Consider the following 27,368-nt stretch of genomic DNA (forward strand, 5'->3'; position numbering starts at 1 on the left):
CTCTTCTCCTCACCCGCTTCCTATCCTTAGGGGAAGCAAGATTAACTTCTTCCCATCCCAGGTTGTTACCTGTCCTTCCATTCACAGGCCACAGGAATGAAGAGCCCCGACTTAGGAGCTGGCACCCGTGGACCTAAGAAAGGCTACCTGTGAATAACGACAGGGCGCAGCTGGAGTGTGGCCGTGGAATCCTTAAAAGTCCACCCCCTAGGAGTTAGAATCACAGCTTCTGGGACAGGAGTCCCCTGTGTTTCTCCCTTGGTAGTAAAGCAGTAAACTTCTTTTTCTTTTTTCTCAAAACTTTGTCATTTTGGGATTGGCAGTGGGGACAAGGACCGAGTTTTCAGTAACAGATCTAATATGGCAGTTACCTCTGGAGAGGTTCATTTATTTGAATGACTTGACTTTTCCAAGAGTGACGTAGTCATATATTATTTGTATAGTTTGAAATATAATGTAACTTAAAAAGGAAACAAAACAAGGGCGCTGACTGAAGACTTTCACTTCAGGAGTTGCCACTACTCTACTGAGATCCCTAGTTGTCAAGGGCTAAGAAGATGGCATGGTCCATCAGATGGAGAGTGGGGTGCTTCAGGGAAGCTGCACCATCCTCCAGGGTATTCTAAAACAAAGGTGAAACTCCCGAGTTATTTGTCTTGGTGGATTAGGCTGTTGTTTTTGTGAGGGGCAAATCCAGGTTTTATGGGTCCTCTTTAAGAAAAAGAAAACAAAATGTCCAAGGCGACACTCAAAGCACCCAAGATGGGGGACTGTAGCAGAGGGAAGTTAGAGTGAAAAGCTAACAATGATCTTAAGTGATTGTAGTTAAAATATGTTATTTTTGCCAATTTTACAAAAATACAAGACCATGTGAATACATTGCTAGGGCCCCTTCCAGCCTCTTGGAAGAAGTCAATGTGAGGGGCCCTGAAATTTAAACTCCCTTTACTCAAGGACAGGAGGTCATCTTCAATGGATATGAGACACAAGATGAAGTCACAGAGAATCTGTAAACAGTGTCCTGGTGGGACATTTACCAGTAATTTGATATTTAAAGTATGTTTCAAGTAAAAATAAGAATCTTTAAAATATAATTTAAATCTCTTTGGAGATTTTCTTTAAAGTTTCTTACCATTTCTAAGTTATCTATAGGAGTGGGATCGACAGAGTTCTGAGGAGAAAATGAAAAATTAATTCAAAATGCATTTGATATATTTTCCCCTTCCCCTGTAATCTCCTGAGATGCCCACTCCCCCTACACCATTTCCTTTCGTGAGAACTGAATTCATGCTATAGACATGGAGGACCAATGTATGGGTGATCCTCTGACCTGCAGGATTTTAAAACATGATCCCTCTTCTGTAGGATCTCAGAATGTAATTGGGAACAGGCATGGTGGCATGTGCCTGGAATCCCAGAGACTTGACAGCCAAGGCAGGAGGATTGCAAGTTGGAGGTCAGTCTTAGGAACTTAGTGAGACTCAAAATAAAATTTTAAAAAGTTAAAAAAACTTAGTTGTGGAATGCTTGTCTAACATGCCTAGTTCAAAGCCAGCCTCAGGCATTAAGCAAGTCAGTGAGATCCTGTCTCTAAATAAAATACAAAATAGGGCTGGGGATGTGGCTCAGGGGTCAAGTGCCCCCTGAGTTCAATCCCTGGTACAAAAAAAGAAAAGGAAAAAGAAAAAAAAAAGATGCAGGACAGGTGCTGGGGATGTGGCTCAAGTGGTAGCGTGCTCGCCTAGCATGCGTGAGGCACTGGGTTCGATTCTCAGCACCACATAAAAACAAAATAAGGATATTTTGTCCACCTAAAACTAAAAAATAAATAAATATTTTTAAAAAGATGAAGGACAAGTCTCAGGCATCATATAATTAAACTGAAATGGTAGCGTTCCTAATTTGGAAGAGAATATACATATTTCTATTTATTGAGAACACCCCAATTATACGTAGTCTGAGAAATTTACTGGAATTTCAAGGCATGAAAGGATTATTTCAGCCCAGGAAGGAAAAAGATTACCAGTGGGGCAGAAAACAGAACAAAAGATCCTCCTTCCAGAGAAATATCTGGGTGGAGTCTCAGTGCATGAGAGATACTGAGCTCCCACTACTAAATCCATCTCTACCTTTTAATATTTTATTTCATCCAAAACAAATACATTGGGGAGACATGGACACTCTTCCTGTTGTATTTTATAGCCGTCAGAGGCCTTGTTCATCTTGAAATTCTAAGGCTAGACGTGAGTCCAGGCTGGGAAGAGACATACTGGTTGAAAACAAAGATGTTCCCTACCAGTTGCGTCTGTCTGGCTTTTTTCTTTGCATTTGAAGTGACTTGAGGATGCTCCACTTCCTTGAGCCAAGACTCCTTGGGCAACTTATACACATCCAGCCAAACATCTCCAACTCCTGCTTGGGAAACCAAACAGCCATTGAGTAACTGCAAGCAGGCCAAGAGTTTTGTCTGAGGAATGACCTATCTTCTCAGAATTGCTGGCACTTCTGCAGTAGGCACCCATGAAACAGCAACTTTGATAGATTGAAGGCAATGTAGTTTTGCAATGATTATTGCAAGTCCTCGCAAGCCAAGTAACTTTCCCATAGAGTTGGATGGTCAAGTTACTGCCATCTAAGGGAAACGGGCTTCTCACACAGGACTGATGCAAGACAGTTTTTTACCAAATTGTGTGCTCCAGTTCACATGCTTCATATTTCACCACAGAAAATTCTACTGACATTTTGCCCTATAGTTAAAGCCATCTGGGGAAAAAGTGGTGTATCTGGAAGCACTGGAGAGGCCCTGGGCAAACAAAGGGTTAGAATTGGGAAAGATGCCCCCAAAGAGTTCTTCTAATAGTTGAGGAGATGACAACCTATGGGATGGTTGTGGGACTACTATCATGTTCTAGAAACAGGTTCGGTTTCTGTACAGAATACCAACCAAGTTGGGAAAGGTTGCTCTCCCAGAATATAGGATCCTGCCTAAATGTTTCCTTTAAAAAGTAATTATCAGTGGGCACAGTGGTGCATGACTGTAATCCTAGCTACTCAGGAGGCTGAGTCAGGAAGATCACAAGGTTGGCTAGCCTGGGCAATTTAGTGAAACCCTGTCTCAAAATAAAAATAAAAATAAATAAATAAATAGATACATAAAAGGGTTCTGGATATAGCTCTGTGGCAGAGCACTCCTGGGTTAAATTTTTTTTTAATTATCTGGAAACCTTAATTTCAGACTCCAGAACTCAGAAAATGTCTTTGTTTTAAGTCACCAATGAATTTGTTATGACAGCTAAAGGAAATGAATATAGATAAAACAAAAATTTCTTTTGATACAAAAGCATTATAAAATATATCTTCCCCAAGCATCTAACATTTGAGGGCCCTTGGGAAACAGTATAAATAGAGTTCCATATACTATATGTAAAAATAATTGAAATTTGAAAATCAAGATGACAAACATTTACATAAAATATGTCCATTAACAGTGCTAATTGCAGCAGGCAAGATCAGATGATGAGTACGAGGATTGAAAGGAGAAATAGGATATTCACATCACGTCAAAGTATCTCCCCCAAAATGTTAATTATTATAATGGATTTAATGTATGTCCCAAAATTCTTCAATTCTCCTTTCTCCAAAAGGTGCCTAAATCATCTTCTCCTGAGTGTGGTCTTGACTTTGTGACTTCCTCCTTACAAAGAAAAGACAGGGAGAAACAAAGCTGTGCAGGTGCATGCCTACAGTCCCATTACTTGAGAAGCTGAGGCAGGAGGACCACCTGAACCCAGGAGTTTGGGGCCAGTCTGTGCAACACGGTAAGACCCCATGAGTGAATGAATGAATGAATGAGAGAAAGAGAAAGAAAGAAAGAAAGAAAGAAAGAAAGAAAGAAAGAAAGAAAGAAAGAAAGAAAGAAAGAAAGAAAGAAAGAAAGAAAGAAGGTGGAGGGAAGAGGAAGAGGGAAAGAAGGAAGTAAATAAAGAAGGAAAGAAATAAAGGAAAAGAAAAGGAAAAAAACAGCAGGTAGTACTATAATGGAAGAACCTGGCAAACACCATGATACCACTTTAGTATGTGATTGAGGTTCATATCAGCCAAATGAGTCACACTGCTGTCACATACCCCTAGATATGATGCAATGACAATGCTTTGCCTCAGCACATCTTCCCCAAATCCTTAGCCCCAGTTGAATCATAAGAAAAATAATGTACAACCTAAAATTGGGGGACATTCCACAAAATATCTTGACTGGTACCTTTTCCAAGTGTAAAGGCCATGAAAACAAGGACCTATCAAGGAACAATCACTGATATGAGAAGACTAAGGTGAGGGCTGGGAATGTGGCTCAAGCGGTAGCACGCTCGCCTGGCATGCACGGGGCGCTGGGTTCCATCCTCGGCACCACATAAAAATGAAATAAAGATGTTGTGTCCACCAAAAACTAAAAAATAAATATTAAAAAAAAATTTTAAAAAAGACTAAGGTGATATATAACTAAATGCAATATGGTAACCTGGATTGACCCTTGGGGTAAAGAAATTATGTTAATGAAAAAACTTATGAAATTGTGAGAAATAAAATTAATAGTTATTAATAGTATTATATAGTATATGTTGATGCAATACTATTAACTATCAACCACAGATTATTTGCCTTCTATACACAAATATATCACCACCATGTTAATGTTGGTATTAGGGGAGCTGGGTGAAGGGCATAAGGGCAACTCTGTACTATGTTTGCAACTCTTCTGTAAACCTAAATTATCTCTAAATAAAAGATTTGGGGGGGGGGAATAATCCTATGGAAGAGCTGCAAATCTGAGTCTTCTTCACACTTTGGATAACCTTGCCTTGTAGGAGGAAGGCTGCAAAGTCCCCACCCTGAGAGATGGCCATCTTTACACAGGTGTTATGCTTGCTGGTATCCTCCTGAAAAGAAAGAGATACTGATAGAGTAAGCACAGTCTGGTAAAAAAGAAGAACATATTTCAGGACCTTCTGTGGTTCACAGCCAGAATAGAGATCCTGTGAAAGCTTAGAAAGTGAAAAGATGCTTCCCACTGCTTCACACACTTCATCTTAGTACAGGAATCAGATAAGATTGAAATGTAAGGAAGTGGAACTAACTTTTCTGTTTAAAGGGTTTTAGACTTATTTCCCGGGAATTTGTGGCATACATCAGATCTCCCAGTCAGGTTTGCAAACCCTCAGGTCTATGCTGGCACTCAGTTATTCAAATGAATTGCAATAAGTTCTTTTTGACACTGAAAACTCTGCTAGCTGCTGAATGAAAGGCTCTATCTACACTGTAGCCCAGCCTGGATATAACCCTAGTATAAGACTTATTCAAATTTTGGAAAGTTGAGATGCTCAGTATGTATGGTTATGTTATCCATTTAAGGAGCTTGAAAACTACTAGCAAAATAAGGTGGCTAGACTAGTTTGGTTGGTAAGCTCACTAATTTACTTAAGGAAAAGTTTTTAGATGCACATAGTTTAATATCAATTTGTTAGGAAAATTTTCAAACATACAAAAAGAGAGAGAATAGCATAATGAACCCCCCCATCCTTTTCTCATGATATGACAACTCTTGTTTTATCATCCCCTAAACTCAATAAATTACTATTTTTATTTAAGCCTAAATAATTTCTAAATATCACCTAATATCTAAATAATTTCTAAATACCATCTAGTGTCTTAATCAGTTTTTCAATTTCCTCAATTGTTTCACAAACTTAATTTATTTTTTGCAGTTGCTCAAGCCAGGATCCAAATGAAGTTCACAGGTTGCATTTAATTAACTTAATCTCTTAAGTCTCTTTTAATTTATAATACCTTCCCACTTATTTTTGTTTTTTGTTTGTCATTTACTTGTTAAAGAAACCAGGCCTTTTCTCCCCCACATTCTGAATTGGACTAATTGCATCCCCATAGTGCTGTTTAATAAGGTGGGAGTGGAGTGGGCAGACCAGTGTTCCCTGTAAACTGATAACTGGATCTAGAGGCTGATTTTATTTAAGTTCAATTGTTTTGGCAGGAACAGAATCCTTCCTGCTGCAGAATATCAGGAGGCTCATAATAGCTGCTTGTTTCTCTTCTAGTGATGGTAAGATTGATAATTGAGAACAGGTGACATCCTGGCTCATCAACCAGGAAGCTCCCCATCAGCCATTTGTGTCATTACCTAGACAATTTCTCTGCAAAATGGCTTATAAAATTAAGATAGTTGGATTCTATTATTTCTTCTGCATTTGTTAGAATTCTTCCACAAAGATCTATCACCCACTATTTGGTTACCTTGAAATACAGCTTATATGGGGGAAGTCACTCCTTTATTAGTTTTCAGAATACTAAGTTTATACCTTAGAAACTTCAGAAGGTGACAATGAAGTTTAAAAAATCTTCTGAATTCGTGTTTTTAACATTTTTAGTATTTTTTAGTCCACCAACAGTACTTTTTTTGGTAAAGTCCATGTCTAGTTTAGGTATCATAATTATGCTGATTTCATAAAATGAGTATTCACTATATATTTTTCTTTAGAGAGCTCTTTTTAAATTTAAGGACAGTTAAAGGCACAGGTGTTATTTGCATAACTTGATAAATTTTTAACAAATGCACACATCCATGTAATTGACAGCCTGTTCAAGGCATAGAACATTACCATTACCCCAGAAAATTCCCACCTGCCTATTTTGTTCAGTTACATCCTTATATGCAATCTATGTTATGATCTCCTTCACTAATAGATTAGTTTTGCCCGTTCTTAAATTTTGTATAAACAGAATCATGCAGAAAGCTCTGTTTTGTGTCTGGCTTCTTTCACTCAATGTGATGTTTTTGAGTGTCATTTACTGCATTATGATCACCAGTGGTTCACTGTTTTGTCATTAAATACTGTGTATTCCATTGGATTATTATGCAGTATCACAACTTTTTATTTGTTCTGTGTGTTCAGTTTTTTAATTATTAAGAATAAAGCTTCTGTGAATGTCTTATACAAATCCTTTTATGGATATGTATTTTCATTTGTCTTGGGTAAGTATCTAAGAATGGGATTGACAGGTCATTACTTAACTGGAAATTACTCACCTGGTTTTCAGTTTTCCACTATCAATATATGAAAGTTCCTATTGTTCTACATCCTCCCTAGTAGTTGGTATGGTCCATCCCTTTCATTTTAAGCATTAAAACAGAACTGTAATGCTATCTCATGGTAATTCAATTTGCATTTCTCTGCTAACTAATGGTATTAAGTACTTTAAAAAATTGGTTACTTATGTCTTCTTTGTAAAATGTCAATTCATGTCTTTTGCCTATCTGTTGGTTTCTCTCTCTCTCTCTCTCTCTCTCTCTCTCTCTCTCTCTCTATATATATATATATATATATATATATATATAGTGTGTTTGTGTGTGATAGTTGGACATGATACCTTTATTTTATTTATTTACTTTTATATGGTGCTGAGGATCCAACCCAGAGTCTCACAGGTGCTGGGCAAGCACTCTACCACTGAGCCACAACCCAGCCCTGTTGATTTGTCTTTTTATTATTGATTCTGAGCTCTTTATGTGTTTTTTTTTTTTTAAGAGAGAGTGAGGGAGAGAGAGGGGGGGGCACAGAGAGAGAGAGAATTTTTTAACATTTATTTGTTTTTTCTTAGTTCTTGGCGGACACAACATCTTCGTTTGTATGTGGTGCTGAGGATCGAACCCGGGCCGTACGCACTCTAGGCGAGTGCACTACCGCTTGAGCCACATCCCCAGCCCTCTTTATGTGTTTTAAAGATAGACGTTATGTACGTATATTTGCATATATCCAGACAGATATGTACTCCAAGTCTGTGGCTTGTTTTTTCATATTAATATCTTTATTATTACTAAGACTTTTAAAGTTTGAAAGTTGCTAATTTGCTGGGGGTGGCAGATTATAAGTTAAAAATGAGGGAGCTGGAGATGTAGCTCTGTGGTAGAGAGTGTTCTTAGTGTGAGGCCCTTAGTTCAATCCCCACCACCAAAAAGGGAAAAAAATATATAGGGGAAAAAGGCAAAAAATGAAGTTCTTGCAGTCTCTTGTGGTAAGCATTTAAGTAAACACCATATAATTTTTCAACTTTTCTGCAGTTTTGAAAATTTTCATGATAAAATGTTGGTGGAAGAGACCACTATGTTGTTTAGCTAGATCCCTCAGCAAATCAAAGGCTTACCACACATGTCCTCCAACCAAAGTTCTTAAAAATTTCAACTTGGCCAGATATAAAATTGTTTTAAAACCTATAAATGGCATACCTAGGAAAACCGGACTTTTTTACAAAACACATTTGTCATTACCAAAGAAAAAATACAGAACAGATGCTACATAGATATATAATTCTAATTATCGGGTCAACAGGCAAAAAGCAAGCACTTAGGCTCTTGGGCTTCAATCCTTTGTTCATCTTTCACTGCTGGAAATTCATCTCTTGTTGGAGATCATGCCAGTGAGGGGAGAGGTGGCGTGCCTGCACTCAGCCCTGCCCTGGCAGCCTGGGGAGTGGACCAGTGTTCAGCTGGTGGATCGGCAGCTTCTGTCTCTTTGCCACCTTGGTCTCTTTGCCACTTTGTGGTTTAGGGCTTTCTGGGCATCTCAATCTATAAATTGGAGTTGTGCTGCAGACCTCAGGTCTCATCTCCTTGACTTCCCTTCTCTTCACTGCTGACCTCACAGCATGAAGTACAGCATGGCGTGCAAGGAGCACTCCACGACAGTCATGGTCTAGAACCCTGATGCATGTTCTGTCACTGGTCTACCTAATTCTCTTGCACTCTGGTTGTCAGCCCCCTCATTACTTCTCCCTGTGCACAGGAACTATCATCCCAAGGTGTCCATAAGATCCCCATTTATAGTAAGCTGGGAACCACTGCTTGAGTCTGGCTTTGGAGACACTATCCAACTCTCAGTCCTTTCCACTCTCAGTCTTCTGATAATTCTCTGGTAAGTGCATGGAAGACTAGCCCTATGGCAAGGACAGCATTCATAATGTTAGAGCATTTATAACAGTTGCAGTTTGTGGAATATCTACTGTTGCGCTTGACCACCACCAGGCCCTGTAACATTCCCTGCCATTGCACCCTTTTCTTCAACATCTTGTGGCTCAATGGTAGAGCTCTTGCCAGGCATGTATGAGGCTCTGGGTTTGATCCTCAGCACTTCATATAAATAATTTAAAGAAAAAAAAAGATCCATTGACAACTAAAAAAAAAAAAAATTTTAAATGAGATCAACTCTCCAGTTCATACTCTGCAGGGGCACTTCCTGAAGTTATTCTTCCAAATATCTCGAGTAAAGGGAAAGAACAGGAACTTACCACTTCATTGATGGCTTTGATTAGGAAAAGTCTATCCTTATAAAAGTAAAATAGTCTAATGATACCTGAAACAGAAAAACAAGTGAGCATGTAAGACAAGTGAGCCAAAAAAGGTTGGGATTTGTATCTGACCTCTGAACTTGTCACGCACTCTTAGCCTCCTCCCTGGCCCCCACTCTGCCTGTGCTGCCCTTAATCTCTCCACCTTCCTCATCCTTCCACTTGAAATGTTGAGGTTGTTATCTCTCCTGGGCCACCTCTACTTACCTGACTTTACCCACAGAAGTCTCCTGTAGGACCCTTAGTCACACTAATACAGCCCTTGACCAAGCCACCCTTTGATGTGTTTTGTCACATCATCCCCTACTGTTTCACACCATTGTCCATGTGACTTCTGTGAAAAATTCTTTTTGCCAGGTCATAGATTCTTCGAGGGAACACATCACATCTTACCCTTCCATATGCCTCAGCCCCAACAAGCTTCTCATGTGGTTATTTCATTGAATTGATAAGTAATTCTGTCATTCTAATTCCCAATTAGCCCAAGGGCTCCAGTGTATGATTATCACCCCCCATGACCTCCTACCTCTTTGTTTAGGTACCTCCCAGAACTCATAACTTGCCTTTGTACTCATGATATAGACCTCATAAAGTATCTGACCAGGTGAAAGTCTAATTCAACCCAATAAACACTCATGAGCTATCTGCTCCAAGCCAATGCTGGGGATACCAAGGTGGTTTGCCTTCAAATTTATCATATTGAGGCTTACACAGAAATGAAGCACAAAATAATAAATCTAAACCTTTCTTTGAACCAAACTTCTTCTGAGAATCATTCCCACCAACATCCTCCAGGTGCCTCAAATTGTGCATGTTCAAATGGAATTTTTCAACTCAGACCCCTAAAATCTTATTCTATAATTGTTCTCAAGGAATTACAATCATCATCCTGCCAGTTAGCTAAGATAGAGTCATTTTTCTTTACTGCCCCCTCAAACCTCCCCATCCCCCACCTCATACACATACTACCTCACTCCTGTTTCAACAATATATTTCCATTGCTTAAACTTTTTATTTTCAGCTAATTTTAGACCCATAGAAAAGTTTCAAAAATAATACAAAGAACTAAAACCAGCATACTATAGTGATACACGCATATCAAGCTTTATAGCACTGCAATTCACAACAACTGAGTTATGGAACCAGCCCAAGTGCCTGTCAACAGATGAATGGAAAAAGAAATGTGAGATATAACACAATGGAGTTTTTATTCAGCTGTAAAGAAGAATTAAGTTTATGTCATTTGTCAGTAAATTCAGAGAACTGGAGAACATCATACTAAGTGAAATAAGCCAGACTCAGAAAGTCAAGGGTCAGAGTTTTCTCTTATATGAGAGACACAGAGAGAGAGAGAGAGAGAGAGAGAGAGAGAGAGAGAGAGAGAGAGAGAGAGAGAGAGAGAGGAGAAAGAATCTCATGAAAATAGAAGACAGAGAGAGGAGAGAGTTGGGTGGGGCATAGGGAAGTACTAAGGAATGAAATCCACCAAATTATGCTATGTTCATGTATGATTTATACCACAGTTAATCCCACTTACAATATACTAGTACCATTTTTCTTTCTATTTTTAACAGCCCCTGCCTTGGCTCAGACCTTCCTCATTTCTCTCCTCAATGAATACAATAGTATTTCCTGATCTCTCTGCCTTTTATTTTCAAACTCCTCCTGCCACAGTACCCCTCGTACTGTGCCAGTCTGGTCAAGCCAATTTCCTGCAGATAATTCTTTAGTGCACCTGTGAGGGTTGAACAGAGCCTGTCGTTTAGAGAGATGCATGATTGCATAGATGACTCAAAGCAAGCAGGAACATTCTGCCCTGTTTGCCCCAATATCAGAAAGCCACTTCCTGATTTCCTGGCCAATGCTTACACTTGCCTTATCCTGTTTTGCAAAGTAGAGAAGCTCCCTAATCCCCGGCAGTGGTGTGGGTTGCCCAAACATTAAGGACAGGCTAGCGGGAGCCCAGCCTTTTGGAGGCAAACAATAGCAACAACTCACTGATGCAGGACACTGTCTAGAGTGTTCTATACCATACTCCCCAGAAAGGCCTGGTCCATCCTAGGACTAACAGAAAAAAGCAAGCTCTGGTTTACATGGGTGGCAGAACTGCTGAGTACTGAAATTGGGTGGACTCTGGGGCTATACCGCCTGGTTTGAAGCCTGCCTGTGCCATTTACTTTGCACATTAACTCAAGTATCCCTCTTCTAAACAGGGATAATATATTGTACTTCCTTCCTAGGACTGCTGTAAGGATTAAATGGGATAATGTATGTAAAATATTAAAATAGTGCCTGACACACCATACTTGAAGGTATTAGCTACTACTGTATGACCAGGGGTGAAAAATCCATGCTTGGCCCCACTCATGCCTGGAAAGGAGCTCAAATTAAACTGCAGATACCTATATATTAAGCTAAAAAGAAAGATGAAGAACAAATAATACCCATTTCATCCAGGAGAGCAATCAGTATTTCATTTCCTAAATCTGTGGCCCAGATGGAGGTGACATCAACCTTAAGTTTCTCCCAAGTACATATTCGTTTAGTATTGTACAGATTATAGATGAAGAATCCTTTGCCTACTCCAATAAATACATAGTCTTGGGAAATAGCCATACAATTGGGCATTTTGTTTAGCTGGGGGAAAAAACAAACAAACAAAGAAAACAGAATTATTTTCATTCTCACTGTCTATCTTCAAGAAACACAAGGTACTTTTCAAAGGTTGAAGAGCTTTTCCTCCAAAGATCATCCCCAGACACAGTGCTCATCTAAAACTCTTACCCATATATTAAGAAATTCATAGCATTTCACTTTCAGGGGAAAGAGGCCAGAGAAAACAAAGAATAAATACACATTTGCAACACTAAACATGACCACGCCCGCACTTTTTCTAGTGCACTATGGGAAGAACAACAAAAGAGGCACTGGCCAGTTGCAACTGTCAAGCCAGAGAGCAGATTTCTCAGTATCAATAACAGTTACCTGAACTATTTTAATCAACATCAGCATGCATACAGCCTTTCAAAATTGCACCTGTCTTATTAAATGAAGGTTTCTAGTAGGAAGCCCTTCCCTGGATCAGGTGTTTTCACATATTAACATTCAACAGAGGGGCTGGGGTTGTGGCTCAGCGGTAGAGCGCTTGCCTAGCGTGTGCAATGCCCTGGATTTGATCCTCAGCACCACATTAAAGTAAATAAATAAAACAAAGGTATTGTGTCCAACTACAACTAAGAAAAATGTAAAAAAAAAAAAAAGTTCAACGGAGAAACAGAGACTTCTGGCCAGCCGCCGGTTCCCTACCTGGACTTCTGTCAGTGGAGGGTAGTTAGTGAGCTGGATGCAATCAATCTCAGATTCCTTCAAGGTATCCCTCTCTTCAATAAGTTCCCATGCCAAGTCAAACACAAGATTCACCAGCTTATTGATCATTCGATAAGGCTGAGGTAGGGAATTCACCCCCTCATCTAGGTCCTTGATGACATAATCCTCTATGTTATCCTTAGACCAGTCCTTCTCTGTTGGGGATGGCACCTCCAGTGGTACCTTTTGAGTAAATGTAGGCAGCCTCATCTTCTGGGTCTGACTTCTCTTGGTAGACATCATAGAAGGTGGTACAGGAAACTTCTGTGAAACTCTGAAAGCTGAGAAGGGAAATAAGCAAAGGAAATTTGAGAAAAATAGGGAAGCAAGAAGTCAGCACATCACACTTCTCTAGCACAGTGGCCTCTGGGGATTATTTATTCCAGATACTGGCACTTTCCTTATTTAATCACAGGACTGCTACTACATTCCAAAGATGTGGTCTTCATATTAGAAGGATATCATAAGATACAGCTAACTTCTGACCAACCCAGGAAGATATTTGATATGATGGAAGGAGGGGAGTTTGGCACCCTGTTGCCTTTTGTCACCTGATAGGACAGTAGCTGTCATTTGTCCCCAATGGAATTCACCATCTCTCCTAGAACAAAGCCTTCTTCTGCTTCTCTGTATTGATAAATGACTGTGCTCAAGTCAGCCTGGTGAGAAGCCATGACTATACTCTTTCTTTCTCTTCCCTCAACCCCAATGAGATTCAGCTCAACAACATCAGTCCTCACTGTCCAATCTGTTGCCTTCTCACTTTCCCATTGCTGCCACACAGGAGATCTGCAGGCACAGTGCCCAGGACCCAGGAGATTCTTCAAGGGTTTATAAAAATGTCTGCTAGGCTGGAGATGTATAGTGAGTGGTACAGCTCTTGTCTAGCATGCAAGAGGCCATGGGTTCAATCCCCAGCACCACAAAAGCAAAACAAAAATCTGTACAAAAAGAAATGTCCGAGACCTGAAAAAAATTACTGTCTAAAACGCTCCTACAAAATCAAAATAGTCATTTTTTACAAAAATGTTTATAACTTATCAACTCTGGTCTGTATGTGTATATAAAAATTCAAAGAGAAAACAAGTAATCTGTACTTCAGAAAACTCAAAATTGTGTTTAAAAAGGACTCCCAATGCTACAGTTGAAAAAAAAAAAGCATTTAATGGGGAGCTTGGGACACCTGTAACATGTAGTGGAGTAGAGTTGCACCATGAGAGTGTCTGAGGACCAGGGGAGGCATATAAAGGCCCTGATGCTATCATCATCTTTTCTTCCACACTGGAGTCCACTTGTGATGCTTCCCTCCAGTTGAAAGAACCACCTGAAGTAATCAGTGAATAGTAACCTGTTCATGCCACCAGCCAGGAAGGAAATCTCATAATTGCCAGCTGGCTTTTGGCGTGGGGGAGGCGGGGGGGATTGATGTGGCCACTGAGCCACATCCCCAGCTCTTTTTTTTTTTTTTAAGACAGAGTCTTGCTAAGTTGCTGAGGTTGACCTTGAACTTGCAATCCTCCTGCCTCAGCCTCCAGAGTCACTGGGATTACAGGCATTTGCCCTCCAAGCTCAGCTGTATCCAAAGTATTTTAAAAACTCTCAAAATAAGAAAATAAATACTTCAGTTTTTAAAAAATGAGCAAAAGACAGACACTTAACGAAAGAAGGTATGCAGATAGCAAATGGCAAATAGAACATTCAAAGATATTCAGTGTCTTAGGTATTAGTGAGATTCAAATTAAAATCATAAGATGCAATTACATATTATTGGAATGCCTAAAAATTTAAAAAATAGACTGTACCAAATATTGCAAAGGATATGAAGGAACTGGAATGCTCATATACTGATGCTGAGAAAGTAGTACAAACAGTTTGGAAGAGTTTGGGGGTTTCTTAAAAAGTTAAATACATAGTTACCAGGGCTGGTGTTGTAGCACAGTGAAGGAGCACTTGCCTCACATATGTATACATATATATACATACATACCATAATATCTAGTTAGTCCACTCCTAGGGGTGATAGAAGGGAACTGAAAAATGTATGTCTAAGACTTGCCCATGTCATTACAGCTTTGTTTGCAGGCACATCACAGTGGAAACAATTCAAATATTTACCAGTAGACAAACAGATAAACTCTTGCACATTGTTAGTGGCCATAAAAATAGTACAACTATTTCAGAAAATTTTAGCAGTCAGTTAAATGTATCATATAATTCAGCAATCATATTTCTATGTATTTATGCAAGAAAAAATAAAATTTATATTTCATATATAAATCTGTACTTAAATATTTATAACAGCTTTATTTGTGATTGCCCCAAACTGGAGACAACATGAATGTATTTCACTTGGGTATATGGATAATGAGCTATGGCACATTCACATTATGGAATCTTTCTCAGCAATAAAAATTACAAACTATTGATATGAACAACATGAATGAAATTCAAATGCATCATGCTAAATGAAAGAAATCAAGATAGAAAAAGCCACATGCATAGAAAACAAAAGATAAAAATCTGTTTAAAAGGGCTGGGGTTGTGACCCGGCAGTAGAGCGCTCGCCTAGCATGTGCAAAGCACTGGGATCCTCAGCACCACATAAAAATAAATTTAAAAAATAAAAGTATTGTGTCCAACTACAACTAAAAAATATATACTTTAAAAATCTGTTAAATGCACCTTTGGGGGGGTTGGGGTTGTGTCTCAGTGGTACAGCGCTTGCCTAGCATGTATGAGGCCCTGGGTGAGCACCACATAAAGATAAAACAAACAAAGACATTGTATCCATCTACAACTAAAATATATATATATTTTTTTAAAAAGCACATTTTCCTCATCTCATCATCAAATACATTAATGTATGTACTTATCAATTTACAGTGTAACTGACTAACCTGTTGCCCTAGGCCTAGACTTAGCACAGCAGTTGGTACCATGTGGCCAGAAGTCAACAAATTCTTATAGTTTTCAGCACTGCTAGTCCTGTGCTATGCAGGGAGAATACATGTGGCTTTCTTTTTCTTTTATTTTTTTTTAGTCATTAGGATTGAACACAGAGGTGCTTTACCATTGAGCTTTATCTCCAGCTCTGTTTTCATTTTGAGACAGGCTCTTACTAAATTGTTGAGGCTGGCCTTTAACTTATGATCCTCCTCCATCAGCCTCCCTACTCACTGGGAATACAGACCTACACCACCACACCTGGCTACTTTTATCCTTCTTAAAGGCATGTCCCTCCGCAAACCATGAGTAATCCATGGGGCTGAGAGAATATACTTACCCAAAGTCTAGTTTCCCTCTTCTAATTAAGACCAGGTTCAGGATACCCACACCTCTAAAATTATGGCCCAAAAGATGCCAGGACCTGAATGAGTCTTTCTGATTTCTTCCTGGAGGTATTCTCCATTGTTAAGCACCCCTAGACCTGAAAGGTGCCCATAGCTGCATAGGGCATGCGCAGAATGTGGATGTGTCTTGGAGTATCCACACCCTATATGCACCCTTTTAGTGATGTATGTGGGAGCAAAAGACCAGAAGAGAAAGGGGGGTGGGAAAAGTCAGGGGTCTAGTTGTGGCTACATTACCACATTCCAATTGTGTTTCCAGGTTTTCAAGGAGTCTAAGAAATCTAAAAGTGAACCTGGCCTTATACATATAAATGTACATTTGCCAAAGCAGGAGAACAAAAGATTTTATCTAATAATTTGTTACTCGATTTATACTTTTTAAATATTTAACCATATGATATGGCTTTCCATTTGTAAGCTTACCCCAGACCTGAAAATATTAGAGGAAGAGGATTACAAAAACAGAGGGCCTTGGGCTGGATGTGGCTCAGCGGTAGAGAGCTCACCTAGCAAGGTTGCGACCTGTGTTCGATTCTCAGCACCACATAAAAATAAAGGCATTGTGTTGTGTTCATCTACAAAAAAAGATTCTCTCTCTCTCTCTTTAAAAAAACAAAACAAAAAACAGAGAGCCTTACTTTGTGGCTGTAAGGGATGCATCTTACAAAATTAAGGCCCATCGAATGAAGATTCAGTGGTGTAACTTCATTGTAATCTACTTTGCCTCTACTTTGTGCATGTCGACCCTTTTAAGGCTTCCTCAGATAATCATCTTTCAGTGTTCAATAATCCTAAGAGAAAAATCTCTCACATAATTTACCCTGCTCTCAAGTTAGAAATACACTCCAAGTATTGGCTCAGCTCTAACCATTATTTGACCTCGAGCGGGGAAGGTCGGGGGTGGGGGGATGGGTGGGTGGGGGAGGCACTGCGCTGAGAAATGATGCCCTCCCCAAGCAAAGGCCCAGGGGAGTTCTCTGGCTGGAGAGACTCCTTGAGATTCTCCCTGGGATTCCTGAGCGCCTGAGATCTGCCGGGAAGTGCAGAGCCCTTGGAACGCCTGAGAACGGGGAGACGGGCCCCTCACGGTTCGGTTTAGAGACCCAGCTGGCAATCCGAAGACCTTGAACACCAAGAGAGCCGCCACACCCGATCTTCGGATCCGAGGTTGAGCTCACCCGGCTGGGCGTCCCGGTATCGCCTTGGTAACCGCTACTTCCGGTTTCCACCGGAAACCCGCTAGCAGCTCTTGGGAGGCGGGTCGGCCTCACGTGGGCCGAGAGACTCAGCCCCTCCCACCCCGCAGTTGCCCGGACCCGGACTCCCCCCAGGGGCCAGCTGAGCCCCAGAGGACCCACGACCGACCCCGTGTTGCCTCGGGCCGGTGCCATGGACGCCTTCATCCGCTTCACCAACCAGACCCAAGGTCGGGACCGACTCTTCAGGTCAGTGCCGGCGGCCTCCATCCCTTCCTCTCTGGGTTCTCAGCACCCGAGAAGGAGGAATGAGCTAATAACCCGGGAAATCGAAGCAAGCAGGATGCTCCAGCTCCCGCTCAGGAAGTTTGGTACTAGAGCCCCTCTTCACCTTCAATTCCGAGGGGCTGTGCACCCCAGCCGCCTAGAGGCCGCTGGCTGTGTGACACCCCTCCACCAACCCTCCTCGCTCCGAACTTTCTTCTCCGGGTAAAGGAAAACCTGGTAAAGGAAAACCGAGTTCTCCCCACCCAACATTCTTCCAAGGGATTTCTTTTAACTCATTATGTCCAAAAGCCCTATATACAAAACCTGTTTTTAAAACTTAGAATTGTAACTTTGAAATGGGCATTTATAGTCCCTTTGAAATAAATATTATATTTTAATTGTTCTTTTGAGAAAAGTAATAGGTGAATGAATAGAGTGTTTGAATATATATGAAAATATCTATAAAGGATAGATGATCTTTTCCAGCGTATTTTAATAAGCCCATGTCGATTTAAAAAATATATATATTTGCAGAATTGAAACTTTGGGACTTAGTGGGTTAAAGAGAAATTTTGGGTTGGCATTTGTGACTAGGGAAGCAAACCACTTGTTTCAAATAGCCCCTCAAGGGGATATTTCAAAATGCTAATGGAGAAACAGAAGTTTTATTTATTTTCTTTATCTTACACTATTGCCCAATCTGTGTGATTCACATCTGTGTGAAATAATTGTATAAACTCTAAAAACATAGTGGAGAGAGCCCTTAGAACTAACTGCATCTACAAGGCACATGCTGTGCCCTGAAAATTCAGTTTGTTTTGATTATTAATCCTTGCTCATGATGTTTCTTTTAGTATTTTAGTTCATTCCTGCAGAATAGTCACAATAGTTACTGTTGCAGTTTTACTTAACAGTATTCAAGTGCTAACACAAAAACACACCAGTAAGTATAGCCCCAAGAGACTTTGGTAAGCAAACTGTATCAAGTTTGTTCTCAATGCTTTGCCCATATTAACTTATTTAACCCTCATGACAACTCTGTGAAGTAGATACTTTCACAGATGGGAAACTGAGACAGAAGGAGGTTAATGGGTACTAAGCAGCAGAGTTGAGAGATACAAATCCACAAAGATTCCAGGGCCCACCTCTTAAGTGCTAAATCTTTCTAATTAATTTGATAGCTTTTCAAAATAGTTGCAATATATACAACCTTTATTAAAATAGAAAACTATAATTCCAGTATACCCAGAATATATCCTGCAATTTTATCAAGAAGGGTGTTAATTAAATAATCACTTAGGATATATTTATTCAGCAAGATCAGATCTCTAGTGTTCATTTCCCAGCCCTCTTAATGATCTATATAACCTCCATGAACAAGCTGGTATTCATCAAATATTGCCATTTTCAGACCTACTCCTATTGTCAGATCAAATCTGACATGAGTAGCTTGAGCCCTCTGATCAGAAAGCACACTTTAAAAAAGGCAGAGTGCCTGGTTCAGTGACACACCTGTAAGCCCAGCGACTCAGGCTGAGGCAGGAAGATCCCAGGTTCAAGGCCAGCCTGGGCACCTTGGCAAGATCTTGTCTCAATAAGAAGGGCTGGGGATGCAGCTCAGTGATAGAGCATGCCGGGGTTCAATCCCCAATATAAAAAAAAAAAAAGAGGAGAGAAGACAGATCTCTGTCTGTCTTGTTCTCCCCCTATTTCCCCCTCCTTCTTCTCCTTCTATTTTTTATGGTACTAGACTCAAACCCAGGGTGTTGTGCATGCTAAGGGAGTACTCGGCCACTGAACCACACCCCCAACCATTTCTTTTCTTTTACTTAATTACTAAAATTTTGGAAAATGTGCCACTTTTTTGAGATTAATATTTATATCATAAAAAGGACTCAAATGCAGTTATAGGACAGTAGGAACTGGCACTTACTTTTATTGACTAGACTGCCAGATGCATTTGGATGTTTCTGTGATATCCAATTTCTCATTTGTTATATTTATCAGTAAGTCATTGTTAAAGTAGGCACTCTCTTTATTGAGTATATAGTATTATTAAACAGGATTCTGTCTGTATTTTATATATAATACTTATAAGTTTTGAAAGGCAAATATAAAATATGTCTATACTAATTTGTGTACTGGTGTGTATTTTGTCCTTAATTTTTAAAAGATTAAACAATATTCAGGCTGAAGATTTTCATTTGGATCTTGAATTTTGAATTTTGTGTCCTCTCACGTAAATAGTAGGTTAACTATGTGGTAGAATGGTTAATTTAAGAAATCTGAATGTGGGCTCGGGATGTGGCTCAGGTGGTAGCACGCTCCCCTGGCATGTGTGAGGCACTGGGTTCGATCCTCAGCACCACATAAAAAAATAAAATAAAATAAAGATATTGTGTCCTCCTAAAACTAAAAAATAAATATTAAAAAAAAGAAATCTGAATGTATAGAATGATTTTTTTCTACACTGGAGAAAATAACATGTATGGATCTTTGCAGACTTCACAGGGAGACTTTGGGGCAATTTCCACTTCGACTACACTCATTTTTCTGTGCCAGTAAGGAGCCTTCTGGGGAGCTGTTCACTGCATTATTGCAGAGTCCTTTTTCATAATAACCTTTGGTTTGCATTTCCATTACATGTTCTACCCTTTGGCCTTCTGCAGAATGACTGTTGCAGAATTTTGCTCTTGGAAGAGCTGCTGAGGATAAATCCTCTTAGAAACTTTGTCTTCAGAGAGATGTTTCTTTTTCCTTTACTTCATGAATTAAGTTTTATTTGGCTGGTCAATCATTTTCCTCATTTTTTTTTCCATTTCAGAGCCACTCAATACACATGCATGTTGCTTAGATATTTGTTAGAGCCTAAAGCTGGCAAAGAGAAGGTGGTAATGAAGCTCAAGAAATTGGAGTCCAGTGTGAGCACTGGGCGTAAATGTAAGTACTCTGTCTCTTGAGGAACAGTGGCTCCTGGTTTAGAATCCTCAGCTTCAGACACTGTAATTCACAGTGTGCTTTCAAGGTTTTAATTTCAAGTCAACCAAGGTTATTGATGAAGTTGACCAGTAAGGCTGCCTCATGGAACTCCAGGCCCCAAAATTTGAATGTTTGCCTGCAGACCATTCACATACATCATCCTATGTTCACGCTTGGTGCTATGCCAGATCCTTCTGCTTGATCATAACAAGTGGGACATAAAATGTGTTAGCTCATCTTTTGTTCTTACAACCACAAAACATCTTGGCAATCCCTGGCATGAGCTTCTGGTTCCTGTGAACCTTTGTTTTATAGAACAGAATAGCAATGACCTAGGCCACCTTCTTCTCTTGAGGATTGCTAGAGGATTGGAGGAATACATTTTCTTAGACAATTTACAAGGTAGTTTCATTTTAAAGGCAAAAAATGAAGCAGTGTTTTGCATTCATTTAACTTACTTTCATAATAAATCATCCTAGGAAATCCCATATTTCATATAGCAATGATATGTCTTGCTCCTCACTGTTGACAAGAACCAGATGTTGTCACAGCAGGCCAGCAGAAGCATTAGAATGGGATGTAGACCATCACATATTGATCAGTTGTTTTTGAGCACCTACTTCATAAAGAGACAGTTCTTAACTTTGTAGGAAAAATAAGATCATACTATAAACATTAAGACAAGTGCTGGATATGGTGACCAGGGTAAAGAAAGATGTTTTAGAGAAGGTAGAAAAATTGAGGTGTGGTTGGAGAGGCAGTTTCCTCCAGCAAAGGCTCAGAACTGTTAAAAGCAAATCATGTGTTGGAGGATCAGTGTCAAACTAAGAAACTGGTTTGACAGAGAAGACTTAAGCTGTCAAGCAGAGCATGGGAAGGGTGAGGTGAGCTTTTCTAGATTTGGCTTGAAGCCACAATTAGAAATTCTGTTTTAGATTCTTTAGATTGGTGGAGCTCAGAGGTCCTTTAGAGGTCCAGAAGGGGTTTCTTCAAGGTCATTCAGCCAGTTAGTGCAAGACCAGAATCAGAACCCAAATCTGTATACTAAAACAGTCATGACATGCCCTGTTTTGTGTTATTTTTGGTAAAATAATACCAAGCACTCTTGAGATTCTTAGTGTTCTGAGAGTAGCCATATCTGAGCCCTTACTGAGTAGTTCTGTTGTATCTTTCATAATATTTAGGACCGGAACTCATTCTATGGGTACTCCATAAATACTTGTTGACTCATTAATTGAAGTGCATGCTTTCATACAGACATGTAGTTGCAGAGGTTAGTTAATTCATCCAGAGCCCACAATACAATCTTACCATTTCCACTTTGTCTTCTTGACCATAGGCAGTAAAGAGGGTTTGGACCAGAGAAATAGCAAAATGATAATGGTGTTTTTTCAAAAGGCAGTATTTTTGTCTGGAAATTAAATAAAGTGTAAGACATTAGACTCCAGGAGAATGTTGTACATGGATTCATATCATGATTGCCCTTCCTTCAGAAGAAGTGGAGGTAGTAATGTTCCATTGTAACAACCCATGCTCATGATTAACCAGCCATGCCTGGAGTGGACTAAAGTCAATGTTAACATTGATACTCACTGGAATGGAGGAGATAAATTTTTAAAAGTCACTGTCTTTTGTGCCTTCCAGCATCATTTTAGGTGTCCTCAACATACTATAAAGTCCTCCTTTCCTAAACTAAGACTGAATTTCAAACAATCATCAATTATTAAAATACCATGCTGGATCCTCATGCTGACACAGAGATTCTGCAGCCCAATACCTAGAAATGAGTAACTGTTAACTGTGTGGGTTCTTTTTGCAGGGTTCCGATTAGGCAACGTGGTACATGCTGTCCAGTCGACTGAGCAGAGCATTCATGCCACCGACCCAGTGCCCCGCTTATGCTTAACATTAGCCAACTTGAACCGTGTGGTTTATTTCATCTGTGACACCATTCTCTGGGTGAGGAGTGTGGGTCTCACCATGAGCATCAACAAAGAGAAATGGCAAACATGGGCCACCCGCCACTACTACTATTTTCTCCTGCTGAGCCTGGTCAGGGATCTGTATGAAATCTCCCTGCAGATGGGACGGCTTGCACATGACAGGGCAACGAGAGAGAAGTCATCCCAGAATCCTTTTGGATACAGCTTGGCCGATGAAGAAACAGAATGGCTTCAGTCCTTCCTTCTTCTTTTATTCCGATCTCTGAAGCAGCATCCTCCCTTGCTTCTGGACACAGTGAAGAACTTATGTGACATCCTGATCCCCTTGGACCAGATGGGGATCTATAGGTCCAACCCAGGCATCATTGGGCTTGGAGGTCTTGTATCCTCTGTGGCAGGTATCATCACTGTGGCCTATCCTCAGATGAAGCTGAAGATCCTCTAGGGTGTTGGTAGGCTCAGGACCAGTGACTGTTTAAAGAAGACATCTTCATGAAACAAACATTTACATCGGTCACAAATCATGTCATATCATGCTTATGTTTTTTGTTCACATGAGCATTTATGACCTGTAATGTGAGCTGAGGTGGGGCCAAAAATGGAGCATGAAGATTTATGGTGTTTTTAGAGTGCTGGAATGACTTCTGAATTTCTGAATATTTTCCATTCACCCAACATTTACTGAGCATCTCTTATGTGCATAGTAGGCGCTTAGCATTTGCCACATGAATAAAAATTGAAAGGAAAAAAATTGAAAAAGACCCGATAAAACTAATAAGTGAACACTAATATACATATAGATTAGGTTATATGGATTATTGGTTTCACATGATTTTCATAGATCTGATGCACAGCACCTTCAGATTTGATAGCTAACCGCTTCTATCAGCTATACCTGCCTCCAAGATTGTCAGTAGCAGGATGGAGGGGAGCTGGGCTGAAGGCCTCCTCACTTGTTGGCCTTGGCCATTATTGTACTTTTTTTTTTTTAATATTTTTAGTCGTAGATGGACACAATAACCTTTATTTTATTTTTTTCATGTGGTGCTGAGGATCAAACCCAGTGCCTCACATGTGGTAGGCAAGTGCTCTACCACAGAGCTACAGCCCCAAACAACCCCATCACTGTATTTTTGTCCTTTTGTTCATAAGTAGAATCAGAAACATATCAGGTACCTTCATTGTGTAAATATGTCTGTGGGTAGAACCCTTTAATAATGCAGTGAGTAAGCAGAAATCAGAAGTAAACAAAAGAGAAAAATAGGTGGAAGGTCACATCCTGCCTATTATGTAGATTGTGACAGATAAGAAAATTGATCCTGAAAAAAAATAAAACCTGGGTCAGGACATTCCTTTGACCTTCTAGTGTGAGTTCTGTGACAACTCACTGCCTTCATGATTGAGTACAAGTATGAGACTCCAGAATCCTGTGCTTTTGACCTCTACCCTTCTCAAATTTGGAACTTTTGATGATGGTTTATATTTTGTCCTACAAAACTAAAGCTACCTAGACCTGTCATCCAGATTATTTTATTTAAAACCATGTAACAGTTTGGGCAATTCCACATTAATTTTCATCAAAATGTATGCAGTCTAAAATTTCATGACTATTCTTGTGAATGTAGGAAAACCATAATTTTCTTAGATCTTAGGATCATTGAGGGAGCAGTAAGGGGCCAATAAAGAGGACACAGAAGCATTTACTTGTGTTCCTACTTATTTATAAATAATAAGTTAACTTATTTGTAAATCCAGGTCCTTTAGTTTGAGGGAAGAGAAGTGGAGAGATAGGGTGCCAGTAGGTAGGAGGCCAACACTAAAGTAAAGCCATGTCATTTATCTGAATGGAAATCAGAAAAATATGCACTGAGTAAGGTTCCCATAAATGTGATCGAGTTTTTTGAAAAGTAGACCCTGGTCCTTGGCTCTCTGTTATTCGTGTGTGTGTGTGTGTGTGTGTGTAGTAGGGCAGGGGTGCTAGGGATTGATCCATCCTAGGGTCTTGCACATCTTGGGCAAGCACTCTACCAGTGAGTCACATCCCCAGCCCTTTTTAAAATTTTGAGCAGCGTCTTACTGACTTGCCCAGGCTAGCCTCAAACTTTTGATTCTCCTTCCTCAGCCTCCCAAATAGAGATTACAAGTGTGTACCAGTGCACCCAGTGACTGGCTGTTTTTAATCTGATCAGTCAAGATAAGAGATTTGAGCTGGGTATGGTGGTACCCACCTGTAATCCCAGCAGCTCAGGAGACTGAGGCAGGAGAATCACAAGTTCAAGGCCAACCTAGGCAATTTAGTGAGGCCCTAAGCAACTTAGAATCTGCCTCAAAATGTGGCTCAGTGATTAAGTGCCCCTGGGTTCAGCCCTCCGTGCCAATAAATAAATAAATAAAGGAGGTTTGACAAAGAATATTTTGGAGTTTTAAGAGAAATGAAAGCTGCTGAAGCAGGGCAAATAAAAAAGTTTAAATAACTGTTTTTTAATCTTGTCCAGATTCCCTGCTGTAAGAGATTAATTATGCCAAATAAATTTCTAGACAAAACTGATTCATGTATCTGTGAATGTGTTCTGGGATTAGAAAAGAGTTAACAGGAACACAGACAGTCCCTGAGCTCTGGGCAGGGAGATGAAAGCTGAGAAGGTGGACTGCAGGGAGGTTTAGATGTGGAGGTCCTGGGTTGAGAGGTTCCGTCTAAGAAGCTCTAACCACATTGCTATCCTGGAGCGGTGCTTGAAGCAGCCTGGTGCTATGGCCTCTGCCTGAAGCACACTGCCTTGAGCTCATGGGGGCATGTTTCATTGATTTCAATCTTGGTGACTTTGTCCTCTGCAAGGAGAGTGGGGAGTGGGGAGTTGGAAAAATGTCATGTCTTCTAGAATTTGCATGGACCGTGGTGTCCTGGTGTCCTCCCTGTGCATCTTTCTCCTTCCAAGCTAGCCCTCCCACCCTAAGCCTCCACATTCATGAGGGTTTCCAAATACCCACAATTTCCCTAATAGACATACAGGCCACCACTTTCACAACTGACATTGTTGCCTGAAAATTTACTTATTCAGCAACAAATATTTGAGTCCATGCTTGCCTTGGAGTTGGGGGATTCACCTGTGAACAAGATTACCAAGGTTCCAGCTCTTTTGGTGGTGGAGAAGGAAGCTAGAGCTCCATGTCTTGACAACTGCTACTGGAGGCTGGCTCTTCTTCCTTTGGGATTTTCCTCAGCCCTTTCACCACTCTTTACCTCTCACCCACATTCTAGAATCCCAGCTGAAGTGGCTAAAAGCCCAGCTTTGTCAGCAGAGCTTTCAGGCACAGAGCCCTCTACTCCCTCTGGCCCAAAGCCACTACTGAATACTGCCCTTTGGCCCAGGTTGTCACCCAGACACAAAGCCCCAGATAATTTGTCCTGAACCTTGAAGTGAGGACAGAGTGCACCTCTTTAAAACGCTTCTTGTCCTCTCCATTACTATCTTATATCAGAGATGTTCAGATTGGTTCAAGAAGTATTAATTGTATCACAAAGTTATTACTCCTTTCAGAGGCTCTCTGCTTGATTATCTTTTCCTTTTTATAACTTCTCATTCCTACTTTATTATAGAAACACCCTTTAGTACCAAAGATCCATCATAAAGTACTGTTTCACTCCACGCCTGCCCCTTTCTCCTGTTTCCATATCATACAACTTAGCAGAGTCAATACATGTATTTCTGCCAACAACAGGGAAAATAAGTGCTGTCCTTCTATTATCCTATTATTGTTATTAGGTCTTTCTAAGTTGCCCATGTTGGGCTTGAACTTGCAATCCTCCTTTTAACGTTTGAGTTGAGATTACAGGCATGGGTCACCTCTTTGGGCCCTATTATCTATTTTTATTTAAGGAGCCCTTCTTAGACAATCTGAAGTCACTGGCTTGCACCCTGTCCTCCATCATCTTGGAAGCCAGGAACTAGAACTTGAGTTCTTGCTGAGGAAATTATGACCCAGTGATAGTTCTTGGTTGTCCTAGTGCTGTTGGTTGGTGATAGAATCTTGTCAATACTGTCACTCTCTAGACTCAGAAGAACAAAACCTCTCTCCCACTGCCTATTTTGGTGGCATCTTAGGCCAGGTAAAGTTCAACACATTTCCTTGGACTCTAGGAATTTACAGAGGTTGAAATTTCTCCCTCAAAGTCCATATTCTCAAGGACTTGACCCCAGCTCCATCTCATTTTTACTGAGAGCATTTATCTCCAATAATCAAAGACTAGCACATTCAGTCCCAAGAGGCCTTTGCGTCTCAGTGCAGGTTTAAGTCATACTTTTCAATATTCACTTTTTTTTTCCTAGAGAGAGAGGAGAGAGGAGAGAGAGAGAGAGAGAGAGAGAGAGAGAGAGAGAGAGAGAATTTTTTAATATTTATTTTCCAGTTTTCGGCAGACATAACATCTTTATTTTTATTTTATGTGGTGCTGAGGATCGAACCCAGTGCCCCACGCATGCCAGGCAAGCGAGTTACCGCTTGAGCCACATCCCCAGCCCCATCAATATTCACTTTTGAAATAAATAAGAAAGCATCAGACAAACTGAAAATTGTCCAACAGGACCCTCGTGGGGAAAAGGATCAAAGATTACAGAATAATTGGAACTTTAGAGCTTATGGATTTAATGACATATGTGTTAATACCTTGTTTATGAAAAGCAAAAGTTTGTCAACTGAGGACTGATGTTATAGAATTATTCCTCATGACTCTGGAATAATGAATTCTCTGAGCCTGGGGTGTCCTCCAGCTCTGCAATCTACCTTCTCATTGGCTAACTATCCTTATAGAAGTTAGGATGAGCCCAGGGGACCCTGGGTCAGATAGCCATGGCAAC

The 27,368-nt window shown here is 40.2% G+C and overlaps 2 protein-coding genes across 2 annotated transcripts in view; one reads left to right on the top strand and one right to left on the bottom strand.

Moving 5' to 3' along the window:
• Wdr93 (WD repeat domain 93) overlaps positions 1 to 13,020 on the bottom strand; it is a 41,462-nt gene extending 28,442 nt beyond the window's left edge. The window contains exons 1-6 of the mRNA XM_026388109.2: positions 12,718 to 13,020; positions 11,856 to 12,048; positions 9,352 to 9,416; positions 4,856 to 4,934; positions 2,297 to 2,412; positions 1,133 to 1,171 (exon numbers count right to left, since the gene is read on the bottom strand). Coding sequence (XP_026243894.2) covers positions 1,133 to 1,171; positions 2,297 to 2,412; positions 4,856 to 4,934; positions 9,352 to 9,416; positions 11,856 to 12,048; positions 12,718 to 13,020 — 795 coding nt within the window. The remainder of the gene's footprint in view (positions 1 to 1,132; positions 1,172 to 2,296; positions 2,413 to 4,855; positions 4,935 to 9,351; positions 9,417 to 11,855; positions 12,049 to 12,717) is intronic.
• Positions 13,021 to 17,425: 4,405 nt separating this feature from the next.
• Pex11a (peroxisomal biogenesis factor 11 alpha) lies at positions 17,426 to 25,030 on the top strand. The gene is made up of 3 exons (XM_026388190.2): positions 17,426 to 17,572; positions 20,415 to 20,530; positions 22,389 to 25,030. Exons 1-3 carry the CDS (start codon positions 17,517 to 17,519, stop codon positions 22,955 to 22,957), a joined length of 741 nt encoding a protein of 246 aa, XP_026243975.1. The 5' UTR covers positions 17,426 to 17,516; the 3' UTR covers positions 22,958 to 25,030.
• The last annotated feature ends 2,338 nt before the right edge of the window (positions 25,031 to 27,368 follow it).

This window comes from Urocitellus parryii, chromosome 6 (assembly GCF_045843805.1).
Source record: "Urocitellus parryii isolate mUroPar1 chromosome 6, mUroPar1.hap1, whole genome shotgun sequence".
Classification (NCBI taxonomy): domain Eukaryota; kingdom Metazoa; phylum Chordata; class Mammalia; order Rodentia; family Sciuridae; genus Urocitellus; species Urocitellus parryii.